Source organism: Crinia signifera, chromosome 1 (genome assembly GCF_055691185.1).
Source record: "Crinia signifera chromosome 1, ASM5569118v1, whole genome shotgun sequence".
Taxonomy (NCBI): Eukaryota; Metazoa; Chordata; class Amphibia; order Anura; family Myobatrachidae; genus Crinia; species Crinia signifera.
Window position 1 is genome coordinate 3137213 of NC_139217.1, and position 25626 is coordinate 3162838.

At 53.0% G+C, this 25626-nt stretch overlaps 1 protein-coding gene across 5 annotated transcripts in view; it reads left to right on the forward strand.

Moving 5' to 3' along the window:
- LOC146054628 (disintegrin and metalloproteinase domain-containing protein 33-like) overlaps nt 1-25626 on the forward strand; it is a 184012-nt gene that overhangs the window by 71384 nt on the left and 87002 nt on the right. For 4 of the 5 annotated variants that reach the window (XR_014469059.1, XR_014469324.1, XM_083168198.1 and 1 more), the window contains exon 3: nt 22055-22128. The exons of the other annotated variant lie outside the window; for it this stretch is intronic. Coding sequence is in view for 2 of the 4 variants with exons in the window: in XM_083168198.1 (XP_083024324.1) it covers nt 22055-22128 (74 nt within the window). In the remaining 2 variants the exon portion in view is untranslated. The remainder of the gene's footprint in view (nt 1-22054; nt 22129-25626) is intronic. 5 annotated transcript variants of the gene reach the window in all.

The window sequence follows — 25626 nt, forward strand, 5'->3', positions numbered from 1 at the left end:
TCATTACTGTGGGCTACTGGTACATGAGCAGTACTCCTGCCATCATTAATGTGGGCTACTGGTACATGAGCAGTACTCCTGCCATCATTACTGTGGGCTACTTGTACATGAGTAGGGCTTCTGCCATCATTACTGTGGGCTACTGGTACATGAGCAGGGCTCCTGCCATCATTACTGTGGGCTACGGATACATGAGCAGGGCTCCTGCCATCATTACTGTGGGCTACTGATACATGAGCAGTACTCCTGCCATCATTACTGTGGGCTACTGGTACATGAGCAGGGCTCCTGCCATCATTACTGTGGGCCACTTGTACATGAGTAGGGCTTCTGCCATCATTACTGTGGGCCACTTGTACATGAGTAGGGCTTCTGCCATCATTACTGTGGGCTACTGGTACATGAGCAGGGCTTTTGCCATCATTACTGTGGGCTACTGGTACATGAGCAGGGCTCCTGCCATCATTACTGTGGGCTACCGGTACATGAGCAGGGCTCCTGCCATCATTACTGTGGGCTACTGGTACATGAGCAGGGCATCAGTCATAATTACTGTGGGCTACCGGTACATGAGCAGGGCTCCTGCCATCATTACTGTTGGCTACTGGTACATGAGCAGGGCTTCTGCCATCATTACTGTGGGCTACTAGTACATGAGCAGGGCTCCTGCCATCATTACTGTGGGCTACTGGTACATGAGCAGGGCTCCGCCCATCATTACTGTGGGCTACCGTTACATGAGCAGGGCTCCTGCCATCATTACTGTGGGCTACCGGTACATGAGCAGGGCTTCTTCCATCATTACTGTGGGCTACCGGTACATGAGCAGGGCTCCTGCCATCATTAATGTAGGCTACTGGTACATGAGCAGGGCTCCTGCCATCATTACTGTGGGCTACTGGTACATGAGCACGGCTTCTGCCATCATTACTGTGTGCTACCGGTACATGAGCAGGGCTCCTGCCATCATTACTGTGGGCTACTGGTACATGAGCAGGGCTTCTGCCATCATTAATGTGGGCTACTGGTACATGAGCAAGGCTTCTGCCATCATTACTGTGGGCTACTGGTACATGAGCAGGGCATCAGTCATAATTACTGTGGGCTACCGGTACATGAGCAGGGCTCCTGCCATCATTACTGTTGGCTACTGGTACATGAGCAGGGCTTCTGCCATCATTACTGTGGGCTACTAGTACATGAGCAGGGCTCCTGCCATCATTACTGTGGGCTACTGGTACATGAGCAGGGCTCTGCCCATCATTACTGTGGGCTACCGTTACATGAGCAGGGCTCCTGCCATCATTACTGTGGGCTACCGGTACATGAGCAGGGCTTCTTCCATCATTACTGTGGGCTACCGGTACATGAGCAGGGCTCCTGCCATCATTAATGTAGGCTACTGGTACATGAGCAGGGCTCCTGCCATCATTACTGTGGGCTACTGGTACATGAGCACGGCTTCTGCCATCATTACTGTGTGCTACCGGTACATGAGCAGGGCTCCTGCCATCATTACTGTGGGCTACTGGTACATGAGCAGGGCTTCTGCCATCATTAATGTGGGCTACTGGTACATGAGCAAGGCTTCTGCCATCATTACTGTGGGCTACTGGTACATGAGCAGGGCTCCTGCCATCATTACTGTGGGCTACTGGTACATGAGCAGGGCTTCTGCCATCATTACTGTGGGCTACTGGTACATGAGCAGGGCTTCTGCCATCATTACTGTGGGCTACTGGTACATGAGCAGGGCTCCTGCCATCATTACTGTGGGCTACCGGTACATGAGCAGGGCTCCTGCCATCATTACTGTGGGCTACTGGTACATGAGCAGGGCATCAATCATCATTACTGTGGGCTACTGGTACATGAGCAGGGCTCCTGCCATCATTACTGTGGGCTACTGGTACATGAGCAGGGCTTCTGCAATCATTACTGTGGGCTACTGGTACATGAGCAGGGCTCCGCCCATCATTACTTTGGGCTACTGGTACATGAGCAGGGCTCCTGCCATCATTACTGTGGGCTACTTGTACATGAGCAGGGCTTCTGCCATCATTACTGTGGGCTACCGGTACATGAGCAGGGCTCCTGCCATCATTACTGTGGGCTACTGGTACATGAGCAGGGCTCCTGCCATCATTACTGTCGGCTACCGGTACATGAGCAGGGCTCCTGCCATCATTACTGTGGGCTACTGGTACATGAGCAGGGCTCCTGCCATCATTACTGTGGGCTACTGGTACATGAGCAGGGCTTCTGCCATCATTACTGTGGGCTACCGGTACATGAGCAGGGCTCCTGCCATCATTACTGTGGGCTACTGATACATGAGCAGGGCTCCTGCCATCATTACTGTGGGCTACTGGTACATGAGCAGGGCTCCGCCCATCATTACTGTGGGCTACTGGTACATGAGCAGGGCTTCTGCCATCATTACTGTGGGCTACTGGTACATGAGCAGGGCTTCTACCATCATTACTGTGGGCTACTGGTACATGAGCGGGGCTCCTGCCATCATTACTGTGGGCTACTGGTACATGAGCAGGGCTCCTGCCATCATTACTGTGGGCTACTGGTACATGAGCAGGGCTCCGCCCATCATTACTGTGGGCTACTGGTACATGAGCAGGGCTTCTGCCATCATTACTGTGGGCTACTGGTACATGAGCAGGGCTCCTGCCATCATTACTGAGGGCTACTGATACATGAGCAGGGCTCCTGCCATCATTACTGTGGGCTACTGGTACATGAGCAGGGCTCCGTCCATCATTACTGTGGGCTACCGGTACATAAGCAGGGCTTCTGCCATCATTACTGTGGGCTACCGGTACATGAACAGGGCTCCTGCCATCATTACTGTGGGCTACCGGTACATGAGCAGGGCTCCTGCCATCATTACTGTGGGCGACTGGTACATGAGCAGGGCTCCTGCCATCATTACTGTGGGCTACTGGTACATGAGCAGGGCTCCTGCCATCATTACTGTGGGCTACTGGTACATGAGCAGGGCTTCTGCCATCATTACTGTGGGCTACCAGTACATGAGCAGGGCTCCTGCCATCATTACTGTGGGCTACTGATACATGAACAGGGCTCCTGCCATCATTACTGTGGGCTACTGGTACATGAGCAGGGCTCCGTCCATCATTACTGTGGGCTACTGGTACATGAGCAGGGCTTCTGCCATCATTACTGTGGGCTACTGGTACATGAGCAGGGCTTCTACCATCATTACTGTGGGCTACTGGTACATGAGCGGGGCTCCTGCCATCATTACTGTGGGCTACTGGTACATGAGCAGGGCTCCTGCCATCATTACTGTGGGCTACTGGTACATGAGCAGGGCTCCGCCCATCATTACTGTGGGCTACTGGTACATGAGCAGGGCTTCTGCCATCATTACTGTGGGCTACTGGTACATGAGCAGGGCTCCTGCCATCATTACTGAGGGCTACTGATACATGAGCAGGGCTCCTGCCATCATTACTGTGGGCTACTGGTACATGAGCAGGGCTCCGTCCATCATTACTGTGGGCTACCGGTACATAAGCAGGGCTTCTGCCATCATTACTGTGGGCTACCGGTACATGAGCAGGGCTCCTGCCATCATTACTGTGGGCTACTTGTACATGAGCACGGCTCCTGCCATCATTACTGTGGGCCACTGGTACATGAACAGGGCTCCTGCCATCATTACTGTGGGCTACCGGTACATGAGCAGGGCTCCTGCCATCATTACTGTGGGCTACTTGTACATGAGCACGGCTCCTGCCATCATTACTGTGGGCCACTGGTACATGAACAGGGCTCCTGCCATCATTACTGTGGGCTACTGGTACATGAGCAGGGCTCCTGCCATCATTACTGTTTGCTACTGATACATGAGCAGGGCTTCTGCCATCATTACTGTGGGCTACTGATACATGAGCAGGGCTCCTGCCATCATTACTGTGGGCTACCGGTACATGAGCAGGGCTCCTGCCATCATTACTGTGAGCTACTTGTACATGAGCACGGCTCCTGCCATCATTACTGTGGGCCACTGGTACATGAACAGGGCTCCTGCCATCATTACTGTGGGCTACTGGTACATGAGCAGGGCTTCTGCCATCATTACTGTGGGCTACTGGTACATGAGCAGGGCTTCTACCATCATTACTGTGGGCTACTGGTACATGAGCAGGGCTCCTGCCATCATTACTGTGGGCTACTGGTACATGAGCAGGGCTTCTGCCATCATTACTGTGGGCTACTGGTACATGAGCAGGGCTCCGCCCATCATTACTGTGGGCAACCGGTACATGAGCAGGGCTTCTGCCATCATTACTGTGGGCTACCGGTACATGAGCAGGGCTTCTGCCATTATTACTGTGGTCTACTGGTACATGAGCAAGGCTCCTGCCATCATTACTGTGGGCTACTGGTACATGAGCAAGGCTCCTGCCATCATTACTGGGGGCTACTGGTACATGAGCAGGGCTTCTGCCATCATTACTGTGGGCCACTGGTACATGAACAGGGCTCCTGCCATCATTGCTGTGGGCTACCGGTACATAAGCAGGGCTTCTGCCATCATTACTGTGGGCTACCGGTACATGAGCAGGGCTTCTGCCATCATTACTGTGGGCTACTGATACATGAGCAGGGCTTCTGCCATCATTACTGTGGGCCACTGGTACATGAGCAGGGCTCCTGCCATCATTGCTGTGGGCTACCGGTACATGAGCAGGGCTCCTGCCATCATTGCTGTGAGCTACCGGTACATAAGCAGGGCTTCTGCCATCATTACTGTGGGCTACTGGTACATGAGCAGGGCTCCTGCCATCATTACTGTGGGCTACCGGTACATGAGCAGGGCTCCTGCCATCATTACTGTGGGCTACTGGTACATGAGCAGGGCTCCTGCCATCATTACTGTGGGCTACTGGTACATGAGCAGGGCTCCGCCCATCATTACTGTGGGCTACTGGTACATGAGCAGGGCTTCTGCCATCATTACTGTGGGCTACTGGTACATGAGCAGGGCTCCTGCCATCATTACTGTGGGCTACTGGTACATGAGCAGGGCTCCGCCCATCATTACTGTGGGTTACAGGTACATGAGCAGGGCTTCTGCAATCATTACTGTGGGCTACCGGTACATGAGCAGGGCTCCTGCCATCATTACTGTGGGCTACCGGTACAATAGCAGGGCTCCTGCCATCATTACTGTGGGCTACCGGTACATGAGCAGGGCTCCTGCCATCATTACTGTGGGCTACGTGTACATGAGCACGGCTCCTGCCATCATTACTGTGGGCCACTGGTACATGAACAGGGCTCCTGCCATCATTACTGTGGGCTACTGGTACATGAGCAGGGCTCCTGCCATCATTACTGTGGGCTACTGATACATGAGCAGGGCTTCTGCCATCATTACTGTGGGCTACCGGTACATGAGCAGGGCTCCTGCCATCATTACTGTGGGCTACTGATACATGAGCAGGGCTCCTGCCATCATTACTGTGGGCTACTGGTACATGAGCAGGGCTCCTGCCATCATTACTGTGGGCTACTGGTACATGAGCAGGGCTCCTGCCATCATTACTGTGGGCTACTGGTACATGAGCAGGGCTTCTGCCATCATTACTGTGGGCTACTGGTACATGAGCAGTACTCCTGCCATCATTACTGTGGGCTACTCGTACATGAGCAGGGCTCCTGCCATCATTACTGTGTGCTACTTGTACATGAGCAGGGCTTCTGCCATCATTACTGTGGGCTACTGGTACATGAGCAGGGCTCCTGCCATCATTACTGTGGGCTACTTGTACATGAGTAGGGCTTCTGCCATCATTACTGTGGGCTACTGGTACATGAGCAGGGCTCCTGCCATCATTACTGTGGGCTACTGATACATGAGCAGGGCTCCTGCCATCATTACTGTGGGCTACTGATACATGAGCAGTACTCCTGCCATCATTACTGTGGGCTACTGGTACATGAGCAGGGCTCCTGCCATCATTACTGTGGGCCACTTGTACATGAGCAGGGCTTCTGCCATCATTACTGTGGGCTACTTGTACATGAGTAGGGCTTCTGCCATCATTACTTTGGGCTACTGGTACATGAGCAGGGCTCCTGCCATCATTACTGTGGATTACTGGTACATGAGCAGGGCTCCTGCCATCATTACTGTTTGCTACTGATACATGAGCAGGGCTTCTGCCATCATTACTGTGGGCTACTGATACATAAGCAGGGCTCCTGCCATCATTACTGTGGGCTACCGGTACATGAGCAGGGCTCCTGCCATCATTACTGTGAGCTACTTGTACATGAGCACGGCTCCTGCCATCATTACTGTGGGCCACTGGTACATGATCAGGGCTTCTGCCATCATTACTGTGGGCTACTGGTACATGAGCAGGGCTCCTGCCATCATTACTGTGGGCTACTGATACATGAGCAGGGCTTCTGCCATCATTACTGTGGGCTACTGGTACATGAGCAGTGCTCCTGCCATCATTACTGTGGGCTACTGGTACATGAGCAGGGCTCCGCCCATCATTACTGTGGGCTACTGGTACATGAGCAGGGCTCCTGCCATCATTACTGTGGATTACTGGTACATGAGCAGGGCTCCTGCCATCATTACTGTTTGCTACTGATACATGAGCAGGGCTTCTGCCATCATTACTGTGGGCTACTGGTACATAAGCAGGGCTCCTGCCATCATTACTGTGGGCTACCGGTACATGAACAGGGCTCCTGCCATCATTACTGTGAGCTACTTGTACATGAGCACGGCTCCTGCCATCATTACTGTGGGCCACTGGTACATGATCAGGGCTCCTGCCATCATTACTGTGGGCTACTGGTACATGAGCAGGGCTCCTGCCATCATTACTGTGGGCCACTTGTACATGAGTAGGGCTTCTGCCATCATTACTGTGGGCCACTGGTACATGAGCAGGGCTCCTGCCATCATTACTGTGGGCTACTTGTACATGAGTAGGGCTTCTGCCATCATTACTTTGGGCTACTGGTACATGGGCAGGGCTCCTGCCATCATTACTGTGGATTACTGGTACATGAGCAGGGCTCCTGCCATCATTACTGTTTGCTACTGATACATGAGCAGGGCTTCTGCCATCATTACTGTGGGCTACTGATACATAAGCAGGGCTCCTGCCATCATTACTGTGGGCTACCGGTACATGAGCAGGGCTCCTGCCATCATTACTGTGAGCTACTTGTACATGAGCACGGCTCCTGCCATCATTACTGTGGGCTACTGGTACATGAGCAGGGCTCCTGCCATCATTACTGTGGATTACTGGTACATGAGCAGGGCTCCTGCCATCATTACTGTGGGCTACTGGTACATGAGCAGGGCTCCTGCCATCATTACTGTGGGCTACTGGTACATGAGCAGGGCTTCTACCATCATTACTGTGGGCTACTGGTACATGAGCAGGGCTCCTGCCATCATTACTGTGGGCTACTGGTACATGAGCAGGGCTTCTGCCATCATTACTGTGGGCTACTGGTACATGAGCAGGGCTCCGCCCATCATTACTGTGGGCAACCGGTACATGAGCAGGGCTTCTGCCATCATTACTGTGGGCTACCGGTACATGAGCAGGGCTCCTGCCATCATTACTGTGAGCTACTTGTACATGAGCACGGCTCCTGCCATCATTACTGTGGGCCACTGGTACATGATCAGGGCTCCTGCCATCATTACTGTGGGCTACTGGTACATGAGCAGGGCTCCTGCCATCATTACTGTGGGCCACTTGAACATGAGTAGGGCTTCTGCCATCATTACTGTGGGCCACTGGTACATGAGCAGGGCTCCTGCCATCATTACTGTGGGCTACTTGTACATGAGTAGGGCTTCTGCCATCATTACTTTGGGCTACTGGTACATGGGCAGGGCTCCTGCCATCATTACTGTGGATTACTGGTACATGAGCAGGGCTCCTGCCATCATTACTGTTTGCTACTGATACATGAGCAGGGCTTCTGCCATCATTACTGTGGGCTACTGATACATAAGCAGGGCTCCTGACATCATTACTGTGGGCTACCGGTACATGAGCAGGGCTCCTGCCATCATTACTGTGAGCTACTTGTACATGAGCACGGCTCCTGCCATCATTACTGTGGGCTACTGGTACATGAGCAGGGCTCCTGCCATCATTACTGTGGGCTACTGGTACATGAGCAGGGCTCCTGCCATCATTACTGTGGATTACTGGTACATGAGCAGGGCTCCTGCCATCATTACTGTGGGCTACTGGTACATGAGCAGGGCTCCTGCCATCATTACTGTGGATTACTGGTACATGAGCAGGGCTCCTGCCATCATTACTGTGGGCTACTGGTACATGAGCAGGGCTCCTGCCATCATTACTGTGGATTACTGGTACATGAGCAGGGCTCCTGCCATCATTACTGTGGGCTACTGGTACATGAGCAGGACTCCTGCAATCATGCAAAAAATTCCACATTTTGGGAGAGATGTGCTAAGCCTTATAGAGTGATAAAGTGGAGAGAGATAAAGGCTGGGATGTACGAACAGGAAAATGCGGTAGATCCCCAGTTTTGGTTTTTTATTGCTAAGCCCTTGGTGCCGGTGCTTTAGTGAGGGGGATAAATACAGCCTTTGGGCATCCATGGTCTCATGCTGGGTACACACCAGGACGACTAGGGCCCGATTCCCTCAATCTAGATCCAATTCCGACCAATTGGATGTAGATTGTGTGCTGATTGGGCTCTTTTCTGTCCTGGTGTGGACCGATACCGATCCGATGCGCGGTCCCGCGGGTCGGTCGGTCGTTATTGAGATCCTACCTGCTGCAGGTAGGATCTCAATGACGACCATACAGCTGGGTGCGGGTCGCCATCGGATGGGACCCGCTCACAGTGCACATCGTGAGCGGGTCATGCCCCCCTGCGTCACCGTGAGCGGGTCGGACGAGACACTGACGACCCGCTCACGATGCGCATCGTGAGCGGGTCGTCCTGGTGTGTCCCTACATCAGACTAATCCGATCGGATCCCTCCCAGCATCCCTTGCGGCAGCCACGTGCTTCAGTGCATGCGCAGAGGGAATCCCCAATCATAAAGCTGGATACCCAGGGACTGGGGAACAGGGTATATGGCCGATCTTATCGGTGACGCTCCCCCTGCGATGTGCGCGTGTACTTACCTGCAGCGCGTGTCTCCAGCCTATAGGCTTCTCTAGCACAACGACCTCTGAGAAGCGTCCAATCTGATCCCTCCCAGCATCCCCTGCAGCCACTGTCTGTCTCATTAAGCATTTGCAGAGGAACGTCCAGGGCCGAATCCGGGTGGCCCGATATTACAAAGGCACCCCATCCTAGGACATGACACGTGGGGGGAGAGTGTCCTACTACCACTGACCCCATCCTAGGACATGATACGTGGGGAGAGAGTGTCCTACTACCACTGACCCCATCCTAGGACATGATACACGTGGGGGGAGAGTGTCCTGCTCCCACTGACCCCATCCTAGGACATGACACGTGGGGGGAGAGTGTTCTGCTCCCACTGACCCCATCCTAGGACATGACACGTGGGGGGAGAGTGTTCTGCTCCCACTGACCCCATCCTAGGACATGACACGTGGGGGGAGAGTGTTCTGCTCCCACTGACCCCATCCTAGGACAAGACACGTGGGGGGAGAGTGTTCTGCTCCCACTGACCCCATCCTAGGACATGACATGTGGGGGGAGAGTGTCCTGCTACCGCTGACCCCATCCTAGGACATGACACGTGGGGGGAGAGTGTCCTGCTCCCACTGACCCCATCCTAGGACATGATACACGTGGGGGGAGAGTGTTCTGCTCCCACTGACCCCATCCTAGGACATGTCACGTGGGGGGAGAGTGTCCTGCTCCCACTGACCCCATCCTAGGACATGACACGTGGGGGGAGAGTATCCTGCTCCCACTGACCCCATCCTAGGACATGATGCATGTGGGGGGAGAGTGTTCTGCTACCGCTGACCCCATCCTAGGACATGACAAGTGGGGGGAGAGTATCCTGCTCCCACTGACCCCATCCTAGGACATGATAAATGTGGGGGGAGAGTGTTCTGCTCCCACTGACCCCATCCTAGGACATGACACGTGGGGGGAGAGTGTCCTGCTCCCACTGACCCCATCCTAGGACATGATACACGTGGGGGGAGAGTGTCCTGCTACTGCTGACCCCATCCTAGGACATGACAAGTGGGGGGAGAGTGTCCTACTACCACTGACCCCATCCTAGGACATGATACATGTGGGGGGAGAGTGTCCTGCTCCCACTGACCCCATCCTAGGACATGATACATGTGGGGGGAGAGTGTTCTGCTCCCACTGACCCCATCCTAGGACATGATACACGTGGGGGGAGAGTGTCCTGCTACCGGTGACCCCATCCTAGGACATGACACGTGGGGGGAGAGTGTCCTACTACCACTGACCCCATCCTAGGACATGATACATGTGGGGGGAGAGTGTCCTGCTCCCACTGACCCCATCCTAGGACATGATACATAAGGGGGGAGAGTGTTCTGCTCCCACTGACCCCATCCTAGGACATGATACACGTGGGGGGAGAGTGTCCTACTACCACTGACCCCATCCTAGGACATGATACATGTGGGGGGAGAGTGTCCTGCTCCCACTGTCCCCATCCTAGGACATGATACATGTGGGGGGAGAGTGTTCTGCTCCCACTGACCCCATCCTAGGACATGATACACGAGGGGGGAGAGTGTCCTGCTACCGCTGACCCCATCCTAGGAAATGATACACGTGGGGGTAGAGTGTTCTGCTCCCACTGACCCCATCCTAGGACATGAAACGTGGGGGGAGAGTGTCCTACTACCACTGTCCCCATCCTAGGACATGATACATGTGGAGGGAGAGTGTCTTGCTACCGGTGACCCCATCCTAGGACATGATACATGTGGGGGGGAGAGTCTACTGCTCCCACTGACCCCATCCTAGGACATGACACGTGGGGGGAGAGTGTCCTACTACCACTGACCCCATCCTAGGACATGACACATGTGGGGGGAGAGTGTTCTGCTACCGCTGACCCCATCCTAGGACACGATACATGTGGGGGGGAGAGTGTCCTACTACCACTGACCCCATCCTAGGACATGACACATGTGGGGGGAGAGTGTCCTGCTACCGCTGACCCCATCCTAGGACATGATACACGTGGGGGTAGAGTGTTCTGCTCCCACTGACCCCATCCTAGGACATGACACGTGGGGGGAGAGTGTCCTGCTCCCACTGACCCCATCCTAGGACATGATACACGTGGGGGGAGAGTGTTCTGCTCCCACTGACCCCATCCTAGGACATGTCACGTGGGGGGAGAGTGTCCTGCTCCCACTGACCCCATCCTAGGACATGACACGTGGGGGGAGAGTATCCTGCTCCCACTGACCCCATCCTAGGACATGATACATGTGGGGGGAGAGTGTCCTGCTACCGGTGACCTCATCCTAGGACATGACAAGTGGGGGGAGAGTCTCCTGCTACCGCTGACCCCATCCTAGGACATGATACACGTGGGGGGAGAGTGTCCTACTACCACTGACCCCATCCTAGGACATGATACATGTGGGGGGGAGAGTGTCCTGCTCCCACTGACCCCATCCTAGGACATCATACATGTGGGGGGAGAGTCTCCTGCTAGTGCTGACCTCATCCTAGGACATGACACGTGGGGGGAGAGTGTCCTGCTACCGGCGACCCCATCCTAGGACATGATACATGTGGGGGGAGAGTGTCCTGCTACTGCTGACCCCATCCTAGGACATGACACGTGGGGGGAGAGTGTCCTGCTACCGGTGACCTCATCCTAGGACATGACAAGTGGGGGGAGAGTGTCCTGCTACCGGTGTCCCCATCCTAGGACATGACACGTGGGGGGAGAGTGTCCTACTACCACTGACCCCATCCTAGGACATGACACAAAGGGGGAGAGTCTCCTGCTACCGGTGACCCCATCCTAGGACATGACATGTTGGGGGGAGAGTGTCCTGCTACCGGCGACCCCATCCTAGGACATGATACATGTGGGGGGAGAGTGTCCTACTACCACTGACCCCATCCTAGGACATGACACGTGGGGGGAGAGTGTCCTACTACCGCTGACCCCATCCTAGGACATGACACATGTGGGGGAAGAGTGTCCTGCTACCGGTGACCCCATCCTAGAACATGACATGTGGGGGGAGAGTGTCCTGCTACCGCTGACCCCATCCTAGGACATGATACACGTGGGGGGAGAGTGTCCTGCTACCGGTGACCCCATCCTAGGACATGACACATGTGGGGGGAGAGTGTCCTGCTCCCACTGACCCCATCCTAGGACATGTCACGTGGGGGGAGAGTCTCCTGCTACCGCTGACCCCATCCTAGGACATGACACATGTGGGGGGAGAGTGTCCTGCTACCGGTGACCTCATCCTAGGACATGTCACGTGGGGGGAGAGTCTCCTGATACCGCTGACCCTATCCTAGGATATGATACATGTGGGGGGAGAGTGTCCTGCTACCGCTGACCCCATCCTAGGACATGACACATGTGGGGGGAGAGTGTCCTGCTACCGGTGACCCCATCCTAGGACATGATACATGTGGGGGGAGAGTGTCCTGCTCCCACTGACCCCATCCTAGGACATGACACATGTGGGGGAGAGTGTCCTGCTACCGGTGACCCCATCCTAGGACATGATACATGTGGGGGGGAGAGTGTCCTGCTACCGGTGACCCCATCCTAGGACATGATACATGTGGGGGGGAGAGTGTCCTGCTACCGCTGACCCCATCCTAGGACATGTCACGTGGGGGGAGAGTGTCCTGCTACCGGTGACCCCATCCTAGGACATGATACATGTGGGGGGAGAGTGTCCTGCTCCCACTGACCCCATCCTAGGACATGACACATGTGGGGGGGAGAGTGTCCTGCTACCGGTGACCCCATCCTAGGACATGACACGTGGGGGGAGAGTGTCCTGCTCCCACTGACCCCATCCTAGGACATGATACATGTGGGGGGAGAGTGTCCTGCTCCCACTGACCCCATCCTAGGACATGACACATGTGGGGGAGAGTGTCCTGCTACCGGTGACCCCATCCTAGGACATGATACATGTGGGGGGGAGAGTGTCCTGCTACCGGTGACCCCATCCTAGGACATGATACATGTGGGGGGAGAGTGTCCTGCTACCGCTGACCCCATCCTAGGACATGTCACGTGGGGGGAGAGTGTCCTGCTCCCACTGACCCCATCCTAGGACATGATACATGTGGGGCGAGAGTGTCCTGCTCCCACTGACCCCATCCTAGGACATGACACATGTGGGGGAGAGTGTCCTGCTACCGGTGACCCCATCCTAGGATATGATACACGTGGGGGGAGAGTGTTCTGCTCCCACTGACCCCATCCTAGGACATGACACATGTGGGGGGAGAGTGTTCTGCTCCCACTGACCCCATCCTAGGACATGACACATGTGGGGGGAGAGTGTCCTGCTACCGGTGACCCCATCCTAGGACATAATACATGTGGGGGGAGAGTGTCCTGCTACCGGTGACCCCATCCTAGGACATGATACATGTGGGGGGAGAGTGTCCTGCTACCGGTGACCCCATCCTAGGACATGATACATGTGGGGGGAGAGTGTCCTGCTACCGGTGACCCCATCCTAGGACATGATACATGTGGGGGGAGAGTGTCCTGCTCCCACTGACCCCATCCTAGGACATGATACATGTGGGGGGAGAGTGTCCTGCTACCGGTGACCCCATCCTAGGACATGACACATGTGGGGGGAGAGTGTCCTGCTACCGCTGACCCCATCCTAGGACATGTCACGTGGGGGGAGAGTGTCCTGCTACCGGTGACCCCATCCTAGGACATGATACATGTGGGGGGAGAGTGTCCTGCTACCGCTGACCCCATCCTATTACATGACACGTGGGGGGAGAGTGTCCTGCTCCCACTGACCCCATCCTAGGACATGACACATGTGGGGGGAGAGTGTCCTGCTACCGCTGACCCCATCCTAGGACATGACACATGTGGGGGGAGAGTGTCCTGCTACCGGTGACCTCATCCTAGGACATGATACATGTGGGGGGAGAGTGTCCTGCTACCGGTGACCTCATCCTAGGACATGACACATGTGGGGGGAGAGTGTCCTGCTACCGCTGACCCCATCCTAGGACATGACACATGTGGGGGGAGAGTGTCCTGCTACCGGTGACCTCATCCTAGGACATGACACATGTGGGGGGAGAGTGTCCTGCTACAGCTGACCCCATCCTAGGACATGTCACGTGGGGGGAGAGTGTCCTGCTACCGGTGACCCCATCCTAGGACATGATACATGTGGGGGGAGAGTGTCCTGCTACCGCTGACCCCATCCTAGGACATGACACGTGGGGGGAGAGTGTCCTGCTCCCACTGACCCCATCCTAGGACATGACACATGTGGGGGGAGAGTGTCCTGCTACCGCTGACCCCATCCTAGGACATGATACATGTGGGGGGGAGAGTGTTCTGCTCCCACTGACCCCATCCTAGGACATGACATGTGGGGGGAGAGTGTCCTGCTCCCACTGACCCCATCCTAGGACATGATACATGTGGGGGGGGAGAGTGTTCTGCTCCCACTGACCCCATCCTAGGACATGACACGTGGGGGGAGAGTCTCCTGCTACCGCTGACCCTATCCTAGGACATGAAACATGTGGGGGGAGAGTGTCCTGCTACCGGTGACCCCATCCTAGGACATGACACGTGGGGGGAGAGTGTCCTGCTACCACTGACCCTATCCTAGGACATGAAACATGTGGGGGGAGAGTGTCCTGCTACCGGTGACCCCATCCTAGGACATGACACGTGGGGGGAGAGTGTCCTGCTACCGCTGACCCCATCCTAGGACATGATACATGTGGGGGGAGAGTGTCCCGCTACTACTGACCCCATCCTAGGACATGACACATGTTGGGGGAGAGTCTTCTGCTACTGCTGACCCCATCCTAGGACATGACATGTGGGGGGAGAGTGTCCTGCTACCGGTGACCCCATCATAGGACATGACATGTGGGGGGAGAGTCTCCTGCTACCGCTGACACCATCCTAGGACATGACACATGTGGGGGAGAGTGTCCTGCTACCGCTGACCCCATCCTAGGACATGACACGTGGGGGGAGAGTGTCCTGCTACCGCTGACCCTATCCTAGGACATGAAACATGTGGGGGGAGAGTGTCCTGCTACCGGTGACCCCATCCTAGGACATGACACATGTGGGGGGGAGAGTGTCCTGCTACCGCTGACCCCATCCTAGGACATGATACATGTGGGGGGAGAGTGTCCCGCTACTACTGACCCCATCCTAGGACATGACACATGTTGGGGGAGAGTCTTCTGCTACTGCTGACCCCATCCTAGGACATGACATGTGGGGGGAGAGTGTCCTGCTACCGGTGACCCCATCATAGGACATGACATGTGGGGGGAGAGTGTCCTGCTACCGGTGACCCCATCCTAGGACATGACACATGTGGGGGGAGAGTGTCCTGCTACCGCTGACCCCATCCTAGGATATGATACATGTGGGGGGAGAGTCTCCTGCTACCGCTGACCCCATCCTAGGACATGACACACTTGGGGGGAGAGTCTCCTGCTACCGCTGACCCCATCCTAGGACATGAAACACGTGGGGGGAGAGTCTCCTGCTACCGCTGACCCCATCCTAGGACATGATACATGTGGGGGGAGTGTCCTGCTACCGCTGACCCCATCCTAGGACATGACACGTGGGAGGAGAGTCTCCTGCTACCGCTGACCCCATCCTAGGACATATTGAGAGCTCAGTGAGTGTGTGATATACAGATGAGGTTCCTGCCCGTCACTGTTTAGTTTTATTAACGTTGAAAATACCAGCAGCACTTTCTGGCAGTGCATGCTGGGACCTGTAGTTCCACAAACATTAGAGGCAATGTGCTGACACCTGAAATTCCATCAGGCCAGTGGTCTGCGGGTTCCTGGGCCTCCTTGTGAGGATCTCAGGTTATTGGATGGAAGTACAACTGCTCCAGACATACGTCTGACCGCAGGATCCGTCACACACAGGACTGTGTGCCAGACGTGGGCTATAATCTCTGGCATCTCCAGCCCAGAATAGTAAGGAGAGAAGCGAATAAGGACCAACTGTTTATTTATACCCGGGCCTTGTGGGAAGAAGAGGTTGTCGTTCCTGCATCTCAATCACAGCTCAGGTATAAATAGCTGTGGCCTTGTACATGGAAGAAGGCCCTTTGTGCAAGATTCCAGATGCCCAGACGTGGCTGGAGTGGTGCCAGGGGCCGTGACATCTGTCCTTGTGCTGTGGCATCCTCAGGTCCATGTAAGGCCATGTCCCGGTCATTGTATCTGTCAGAGGGGTTGGGTGTGATTGCTGGTCCGTTCTGTTCCACAGAACCATTCATGGGTGGAGCGTTATAGATTTGTCATTACAAACTGGTTCCCGGGTCTCACATGTCATTACTAACTGGTTCCCCACGTCTCACATGTCATTACAAACTGGTTCCCGGGTCTCACATGTCATTACTAACTGGTTCCCGGGTCTCACATGTCATTACTAACTGGTTCCCCGCGTCTCACATGTCATTACTAACTGGTTCCCGGGTCTCACATGTCATTACTAACTGGTTCCCCACGTCTCACATGTCATTACAAACTGGTTCCCGGGTCTCACATGTCATTACTAACTGGTTCCCCGGGGTCTCACATGTCATTACTAACTGGTTCCCCGCGTCTCACATGTCATTACTAACTGGTTCCCGGGTCTCACATGTCATTACTAACTGGTTCCCCGCGTCTCACATGTCATTACAAACTGGTTCCCGGGTCTCACATGTCATTACTAACTGGTTCCCCGGGGTCTCACATGTCATTACTAACTGGTTCCCCGCGTCTCACATGTCATTACTAACTGGTTCCCGGGTCTCACATGTCATTACTAACTGGTTCCCCGCGTCTCACATGTCATTACTAACTGGTTCCCGGGTCTCACATGTCATTACTAACTGGTTCCCGGGTCTCACATGTCATTACTAACTGGTTCCCCGCGTCTCACATGTCATTACAAACTGGTTCCCGGGTCTCACATGTCATTACTAACTGGTTCCCGGGTCTCACATGTCATTACTAACTGGTTCCCGGGTCTCACATGTCATTACTAACTGGTTCCCCGCGTCTCACATGTCATTACTAACTGGTTCCCGGGTCTCACATGTCATTACTAACTGGTTCCCGGGTCTCACATGTCATTACTAACTGGTTCCCGGGTCTCACATGTCATTGCAAACTGGTTCCCGGGTCTCACATGTCATTACTAACTGGTTCCCCGCGTCTCACATGTCATTACTAACTGGTTCCCGGGTCTCACATGTCATTACTAACTGGTTCCCCGGGTCTCACATGTCATTACCGACTGGTTCCCGGGTCTCACATGTCATTACTAACTGGTTCCCCGGGGTCTCACATGTCATTACTAACTGGTTCCCCGCGTCTCACATGTCATTACTAACTGGTTCCCCACGTCTCACATGTCATTACAAACTGGTTCCCCGGGGTCTCACATGTCATTACTAACTGGTTCCCCGCGTCTCACATGTCATTACTAACTGGTTCCCCACGTCTCACATGTCATTACAAACTGGTTCCCCGGGGTCTCACATGTCATTACTAACTGGTTCCCGGGTCTCACATGTCATTGCAAACTGGTTCCCGGGTCTCACATGTCATTACTAACTGGTTCCCGGGTCTCACATGTCATTACTAACTGGTTCCCCGCGTCTCACATGTCATTACAAACTGGTTCCCGGGTCTCACATGTCATTACTAACTGGTTCCCGGGTCTCACATGTCATTACTAACTGGTTCCCCGCGTCACACATGTCATTACTAACTGGTTCCCGGGTCTCACATGTCATTACTAACTGGTTCCCCGGGTCTCACATGTCATTACTAACTGGTTCCCGGGTCTCACATGTCATTACTAACTGGTTCCCCGGGTCTCACATGTCATTACTAACTGGTTCCCGGATCTCACATGTCATTACTAACTGGTTCCCGGATCTCACATGTCATTACTAACTGGTTCCCGGATCTCACATGTCATTACAAGTGGCATTGTCTAGAAAAGTCATTAATCATGTCTGAGGGCCAGAAGTAGGACAGGCATTCTGGGTACACCTGAAAATAGGAAATGTCAGAGGGACAAGGTCCTATATGTATTCTCTGGTACTGTGAGAAGCACTAAAGTAGTAAACAATTAGCAGAATGTTGTACATAACTAGCGGAGAGTCTTGTATATAACTAGCGGAGAGTCTTGTATATAACTAGCGGAGAGTCTTATATATAACTAGCGGAGAGTCTTGTACACATGTAGCAGAGAGTCTTGTATATAACTAGCGGAGAGTCTTGTATATAACTAGCGGAGAGTCTTGTACACATGTAGCGGAGAGTCTTGTATATAACTAGCGGAGAGTCTTATATATAACTAGCGGAGAGTCTTATATATAACTAGCGGAGAGTCTTGTACACATGTAGCAGAGAGTCTTGTATATAACTAGCGGAGAGTCTTGTATATAACTAGCGGAGAGTCTTGTACACATGTAGCGGAGAGTCTTGTACATAACTAGCGGAGAGTCTTGTACACATGTAGCGGAGAGTCTTGTATATAACTAGCGGAGAGTCTTGTATATAACTAGCGGAGAGTCTTGTACACATGTAGCGGAGAGTCTTGTATATAACTACCGGAGAGTCTTGTATATAACTAGCAGAGAGTCTTGTATATAACTAGCGGAGAGTCTTGTACATATGTAGAGGAGAGTCTTGTATATAACTAGCGGAGAGTCTTGTACATAACTAGCGGAGAGTCTTGTACATAACTAGCGGAGAGTCTTGTAAATAACTAGCGGAGAGTCTTGTATATAACTAGCGGAGAGTCTTATATATAACTAGCGGAGAGTCTTGTACATATGTAGCGGAGAGTCTTGTATATAACTAGCGGAGAGTCTTATATATAACTAGCGGAGAGTCTTGTACATATGTAGCGGAGAGTCTTGTATATAACTAGCGGAGAGTCTTATATATAACTAGCGGAGAGTCTTGTACATAACTAGCGGAGAGTCTTGTATATAACTAGCGGAGAGTCTTGTATATAACTAGCGGAGAGTCTTATATATAACTAGCGGAGAGTCTTGTATATAACTAGTGGAGGGTCTTGTACATAACTAGCGGAGAGTCTTGTACACATGTAGCGGAGAGTCTTGTATATAACTAGCGGAGAGTCTTGTATATAACTAGCGGAGAGTCTTGTACACATGTAGCGGAGAGTCTTGTACATAACTAGCGGAGAGTCTTGTACACATGTAGCGGAGAGTCTTGTACATAACTAGCGGAGAGTCTTGTACATAACTAGCGGAGAGTCTTGTATATAACTAGCGGAGAGTCTTGTATATAACTAGCGGAGAGTCTTGTACACATGTAGCGGAGAGTCTTGTATATAACTAGCGGAGAGTCTTATATATAACTAGCGGAGAGTCTTGTACATATGTAGCGGAGAGTCTTGTATATAACTAGCGGAGAGTCTTATATATAACTAGCGGAGAGTCTTGTACATAACTAGCGGAGAGTCTTGTATATAACTAGCGGAGAGTCTTGTATATAACTAGCGGAGAGTCTTATATATAACTAGCGGAGAGTCTTGTATATAACTAGTGGAGGGTCTTGTACATAAATAGCGGAGAGTCTTGTATATAACTAGCGGAGAGTCTTGTACATAACTAGCAGAGAGTCTTGTATATAACTAGCGGAGAGTCTTATATATAACTAGCGGAGAGTCTTGTACATAAGTAGCGGAGAGTCTTGTACATAACTAGCGGAGAGTCTTGTATATAATTAGCGGAGAGTCTTGTATATAACTAGCGGAGAGTCTTGTATATAATTAGCGGAGAGTCTTGTATATAACTAGCGGAGAGTCTTGTATATAACTAGCGGAGAGTCTTGTACATAACTAGCGGAGAGTCTTGTACATAAGTAGCGGAGAGTCTTGTACATAACTAGCGGAGAGTCTTGTACATAACTAGCGGAGAGTCTTGTATATAACTAGCGGAGAGTCTTGTATATAACTAGCGGAGAGTCTTGCACATAACTAGCGGAGAGTCTTGTATATAACTAGTGGAGAGTCTTGTATATAACTAGCGGAGAGTCTTTCTTTCTTTCTAGCGCTATTATACCCCTTTCACACTGACAAATATTTCCCGGGTTATTGCACATGAAAGCGCAACAACCCAGGAAACTGGTCAGTTTGAAAGGGTCCTGGAAGATTGTCATATGTTCCGGGATTTCTTCCCGGGTCTTGACTGGGGTTGGACCCGGGATGGTGGCGGGTGTGTCCCGTTCACTGCACTGTAAAGGCGCCATTGGGGGATGTAGTAGTTGCACCGCCCGGCCCCGCCTCCCGATTACATCACCCGCCCGGCTTCATGCCGGTCGGGCGGGTAGTGTGAAATCGTTGCAAGCTGGGTCGCAGACAAGATTTCTAACCCACTTGCAAGCACTTTCCAGTGTGAAAGGGGTATTAGTTCTCTCCCACTAATGCACTGTGACTATGGGGGTTATTTTGGTTCACTCTTTCTGTCACTGTTATATATTTGGCTACATCTGTCACTCAAACTGTGTGAGTGTGTCTATAACGCTGGGTGGAGCCTCTGACTCAGAGAACTCCACGGTGCCAGACAGCCTCTGCCTCCCCATGCTGCCCAGCAAAGACACTGCTACTCCACAGCCACCAAGTGAGGCCCCCCCGCGACCCTCCCCCCTCCCGCGATTCGCGTCCCCTCCTCCCGCGATTCGCGGCATCCCCCCGCAGTGGCAAACGCAGGATTTTCAGAAGGGGGTTTCCAGAGGGGTGGAGCAAAGCACGGAGATGGACACCTAGGTGCCGTCCGGTTGGCAAGGTGATCGTGGAACGCAAGCCGTCAGCTGTGCGGTCCAAGCCGGCTTACGGGATACGGAAGTGCGACGCATGACGTTGACGCCTGTACCTGGCCGGAAGTACGGACGGTTTGAATGGCTGAGCGTACGGGATTCCCGCCACACCGAGGGGCGTGTTTGGTATGTATTTATACACCTTGTTGTAACGGTTATTGTTATTGTGATGTCCTGATGAAGAGGCGCAATTAAAAGCCTCGAAACGTTGACTATGACAAGACGTCTGTGAGTTTTCATTTTACTTTGAGTGCCGCTGCTACGCTGTATATATATATATATATATATATATATATATATATATATATAGACTCTGGGTTCCACTGGCGTGGTATATATATAGGGAGCAGGAGTCCGGCACACACGACAACGCCGTAGCGCTTCACAATGTGATACTTCACCCGATGCCCTCACTACGATAGTGGATAGCTTCGGTTTGGAGGTGCGGCACTCGAGGCTTGGATAAAGAAGATGCGGTACACTGGATCAAGTTACAACGCTTCAATGCCTTTTATTTAGGCATTTTCGTTTAATGACGAAACTGACGAAACTGACGAAAATGCCTAAATAAAAGGCATTGAAACGTAACTTGATCCAGTGTACCGCATCTTCTTTATCCAAGCCTCGAGTGCCGCACCTCCAAACCGAAGCTATATATATATATATATATATATATATATATATGTCTGTGAACTGTGTAAGTTCCTCCCTGTCAGCCCAGATAAACCATTATTAGCGGCGCACCTTGAGAATCCCGCTGGTTACTATATAGCTCTCCGTATGTTCTTTGTGATGTCACAGGAACATCCGTCCTCCAGCTGCAATACATTTATATTCTTCCTAAATAGCTGCTGATTTCTATAATTGTTGGTAATTGACCATTACAATGATCATTGTGTGCTTATTACTGGACATCCGATATCCCGTCAAGCTAATTATATTGTCTCCATCAGCGGGATCCAGCGCGGGGAAACATATTGTTGACATCGGAAGGCCGACGGCTCATCCTGGAAGTGGAGAGAAACCAGTAAGTGTTTGCTTCATTATCTGGTTTATTTAGGGCTCCCCCCCCCCAGGACTCCCCCTAATTAGTCTGTACATTGTAATGTTAAATCATGATGAACCCAGATGAACTGTTTTACCTTATTGGAAGGAAGTTGAGGGCAGACTATTGGGCCTAGGACGGAGCCTGTAGACATTCAGGACATAATAGGCCCAATGACTACCTGGCGATACCTATACCATGTCGGGCCGGCGATGTCACACGTTCAGGATTGGCTGCTGAGAAGATTTGCATATGCGCATGTGCAGGGCCGCTGTGCGGAAGCCTTTAGTGTTCTGCGAAGTCGCTGAGGTGTTCACACGGAGGGAGAGCGGGATGGAGGCGGGAAAGGGGCTGGTGCATGAGGATGTCCAGTGTTTCCTGGGCGTGCCCACAAAAACGGTGAGTGCGTTCAGGAAAACGCTAAGCATCCCCGTGCGTCACAGGACGTCAGCCCTTCGCCCCGTTCTCCGTTCACCTGAGACCTGGCACCTCCAGCAGTGATGTCACCTGAGGCCTGGCACCTCAGGCAGTGATGTCACCTGAGACCTGGCACCTCAGGCAGTGATGTCACCTGAGACCTGGCACCTCCAGCAGTGATGTCACCTGAGACCTGGCACCTCCAGCAGTGATGTCACCTGAGACCTGGCACCTCCAGCAGTGATGTCACCTGAGACCTGGCACCTCCAGCAGTGATGTCACCTGAGACATGGCACCTCAGGCAGTGATGTCACCTGAGACCTGGCACCTCAGGCAGTGATGTCACCTGAGACCTGGCACCTCCAGCAGTGATGTCACCTGAGACCTGGCACCTCCAGCAGTGATGTCACCTGAGACCTGGCACCTCCAGCAGTGATGTCACCTGAGACCTGGCACCTCCAGCAGTGATGTCACCTGAGACCTGGCACCTCCAGCAGTGATGTCACCTGAGACCTGGCACCTCAGGCAGTGATGTCACCTGAGACCTGGCACCTCCAGCAGTGATGTCACCTGAGACCTGGCACCTCCAGCAGTGATGTCACCTGAGACCTGGCACCTCCGGCAGTGATGTCACCTGAGACCTGGCACCTCCGGCAGTGATGTCACCTGAGACCTGGCACCTCCAGCAGTGATGTCACCTGAGACCTGGCACCTCCAGTAGTGATGTCACCTGAGACCTGGCACCTCCAGCAGTGATGTCACCTGAGACCTGGCACCTCCAGCAGTGATGTCACCTGAGACCTGGCACCTCCAGCAGTGATGTCCCCTGAGACCTGGCACCTCCGGCAGTGATGTCACCTGAGGCCTGGCACCTCCAGCAGTGATGTCACCTGAGACCTGGCACCTCCGGCAGTGATGTCACCTGAGGCCTGGCACCTCCAGCAGTGATGTCACCTGTGACCTACTGTATAGCCCCAGGAACTGATGTGCCCTAAGACCTGGCACCGTTGGAAATCCCAGCTCTGTATGCAGCATACAATACAGTGCTGTCTGCCCAGTGTTTCGGGACGCTTGTCTCCCTGGCTGTGTCCTGAGCTGACTGTAATGGATAGGTCTCACTAGCCCGTATCAGCTCTCTTTCTTGGACTGCGGCCTAGACAGGACGTGTCTGGAGCAAGAAGCTGGATTTAGGAGAACTCTGCGCTGTCCACACGCTGGGAGATCGGAATCATCAGCCTCTCTGGGAGAAGAAAGGAAAATAAACATTTGTCTTTTATTGAATTTTATAGACTTGGGAAAAATGTAACAAATTAAAGTAGTCCAAAACTCCATTATGCTAAGAAAGCCTATGTCTGCTCAGCAGTGCCCACACTGCCCTGTACCACACCACCTATGTCTGCTCAGCAGTGCCCACACTGCCCTGTACCACGCCACCTATGTCTGCTCAGCAGTGCCCACACTGCCCTGTACCACGCCACCTATGTCTGCTCAGCAGTTTCCACACTGCCCTGTACCACGCCACCTATGTCTGCTCAGCAGTGCCAACATTTCCCTGTACCACTCCACCTATGTCTGCTCAGCAGTACCCACACTGCCCTGTTCCACGCCACCTATGTCTGCTCAGCAGTGCCCACACTGCCCAACTATGTCTGCTCAGCAGTGCCCACACTGCCCTGTACCACTCCACCTATGTCTGCTCAGCAGTGCCCACACTGCCCTGTACCACGCCACCGATGTCTGCTCAGCAGTGCCCACACTGCCCACCTATGTCTGCTCAGCAGTGCCCACACTGCCCTGTACCACGCCACCTATGTCTGCTCAGCAGTGCCCACACTGCCCTGTACCACTCCACCTATGTCTGCTCAGCAGTGCCCACACTGCCTTGTACCATGCCACCTATGTCTGCTCAGCAGTGCCCACACTGCCCTGTACCACGCCACCTATTTCTGCTCAGCAGTGCCCACACTGCCCTGTACCACTCCACCTATGTCTGCTCAGCAGTGCCCACACTGCCCTGTACCACTCCACCTATGTCTGCTCAGCAGTGCCAACATTGCCCTGTTGCTCCTATGTGCCATGAGCCACTGCTGTGTCCGTTTCTGTGAGCTTTCCAAGATTCTGTTTGTGGTATGGGACTCGCAGGTGGCCTCCTGTGGTGAGTCTGTGCTATTGCAGCTTTATTGTGTCTGTTCTGTACAAGGCTGTCGCTTAATTAGCTCGTTAACTTTGTCTCAGCTGCAGTAATGTGTGCTTCAGGAGGCCTTTGCCTCTCCCACAGTGTTAATTGGTGTCTGCTCCTGTTATATTCACTGCAGACGCAAACCCTGATGCTGGTTATAGCTTCAGCTCCTGTGACTTGTTCCCATCTTCTAGGACCCGCTTCTTGCTCACTGCTTCCAGCAGTCTAGTTCCACCTTGGTGGTAATATTCACGTGCCCTCCAGTTTGTTCCCATTTCCTGCAGCAGCTTCTGGTCTCATTTGCTCCTGGACATTCCTGCCTGCTTCCAGTCCCAGTCCTGGGCCACTGTATGTGCTCCACCTGGAGCCCTGGTTTATTCCAGTTACCTTGTGGACAGTACGGTTCTATCTCTCTGGTCCATATTGGTACATTCCCTCTGGGATTGCCGCAGGTCTGTGCTACCTATTGGTTTATTTCTCACCCACGCAGGGTGGTTTCCTGGGTATTGCGAGTACCTGTCTCCTTGTGTCTCGTGTCTTGTTGTGTCTCATTGTGTCTCTTTGTGTCTCGTTGTGTCTCGTGTTTTGTTGTGTCTCGTTGTGTCTCGTGTTTTGTTGTGTCTCGTTGTGTCTTGTTGTGTCTCGTTGTGTCTCGTCGTGTCTTGTTGTGTCTCGTTGTGTCTCGTTGTGTCTCGTTGTGTCTCGTGTCTTGTTGTGTCTTGTTGTGTCTTGTTGTGTCTCGTTGTGTCTCTTTGTGTCTCGTTGTGTCTCGTTCGTGTCTCTTTGTGTCTCTTCGTGTCTTGTTGTGTCTCGTTGTGTCTTGTTGTGTGGTGTTATATTGCGTCTTTTCTTATGTTTATGACGCGGTCGCTTTCCCTGGCTCA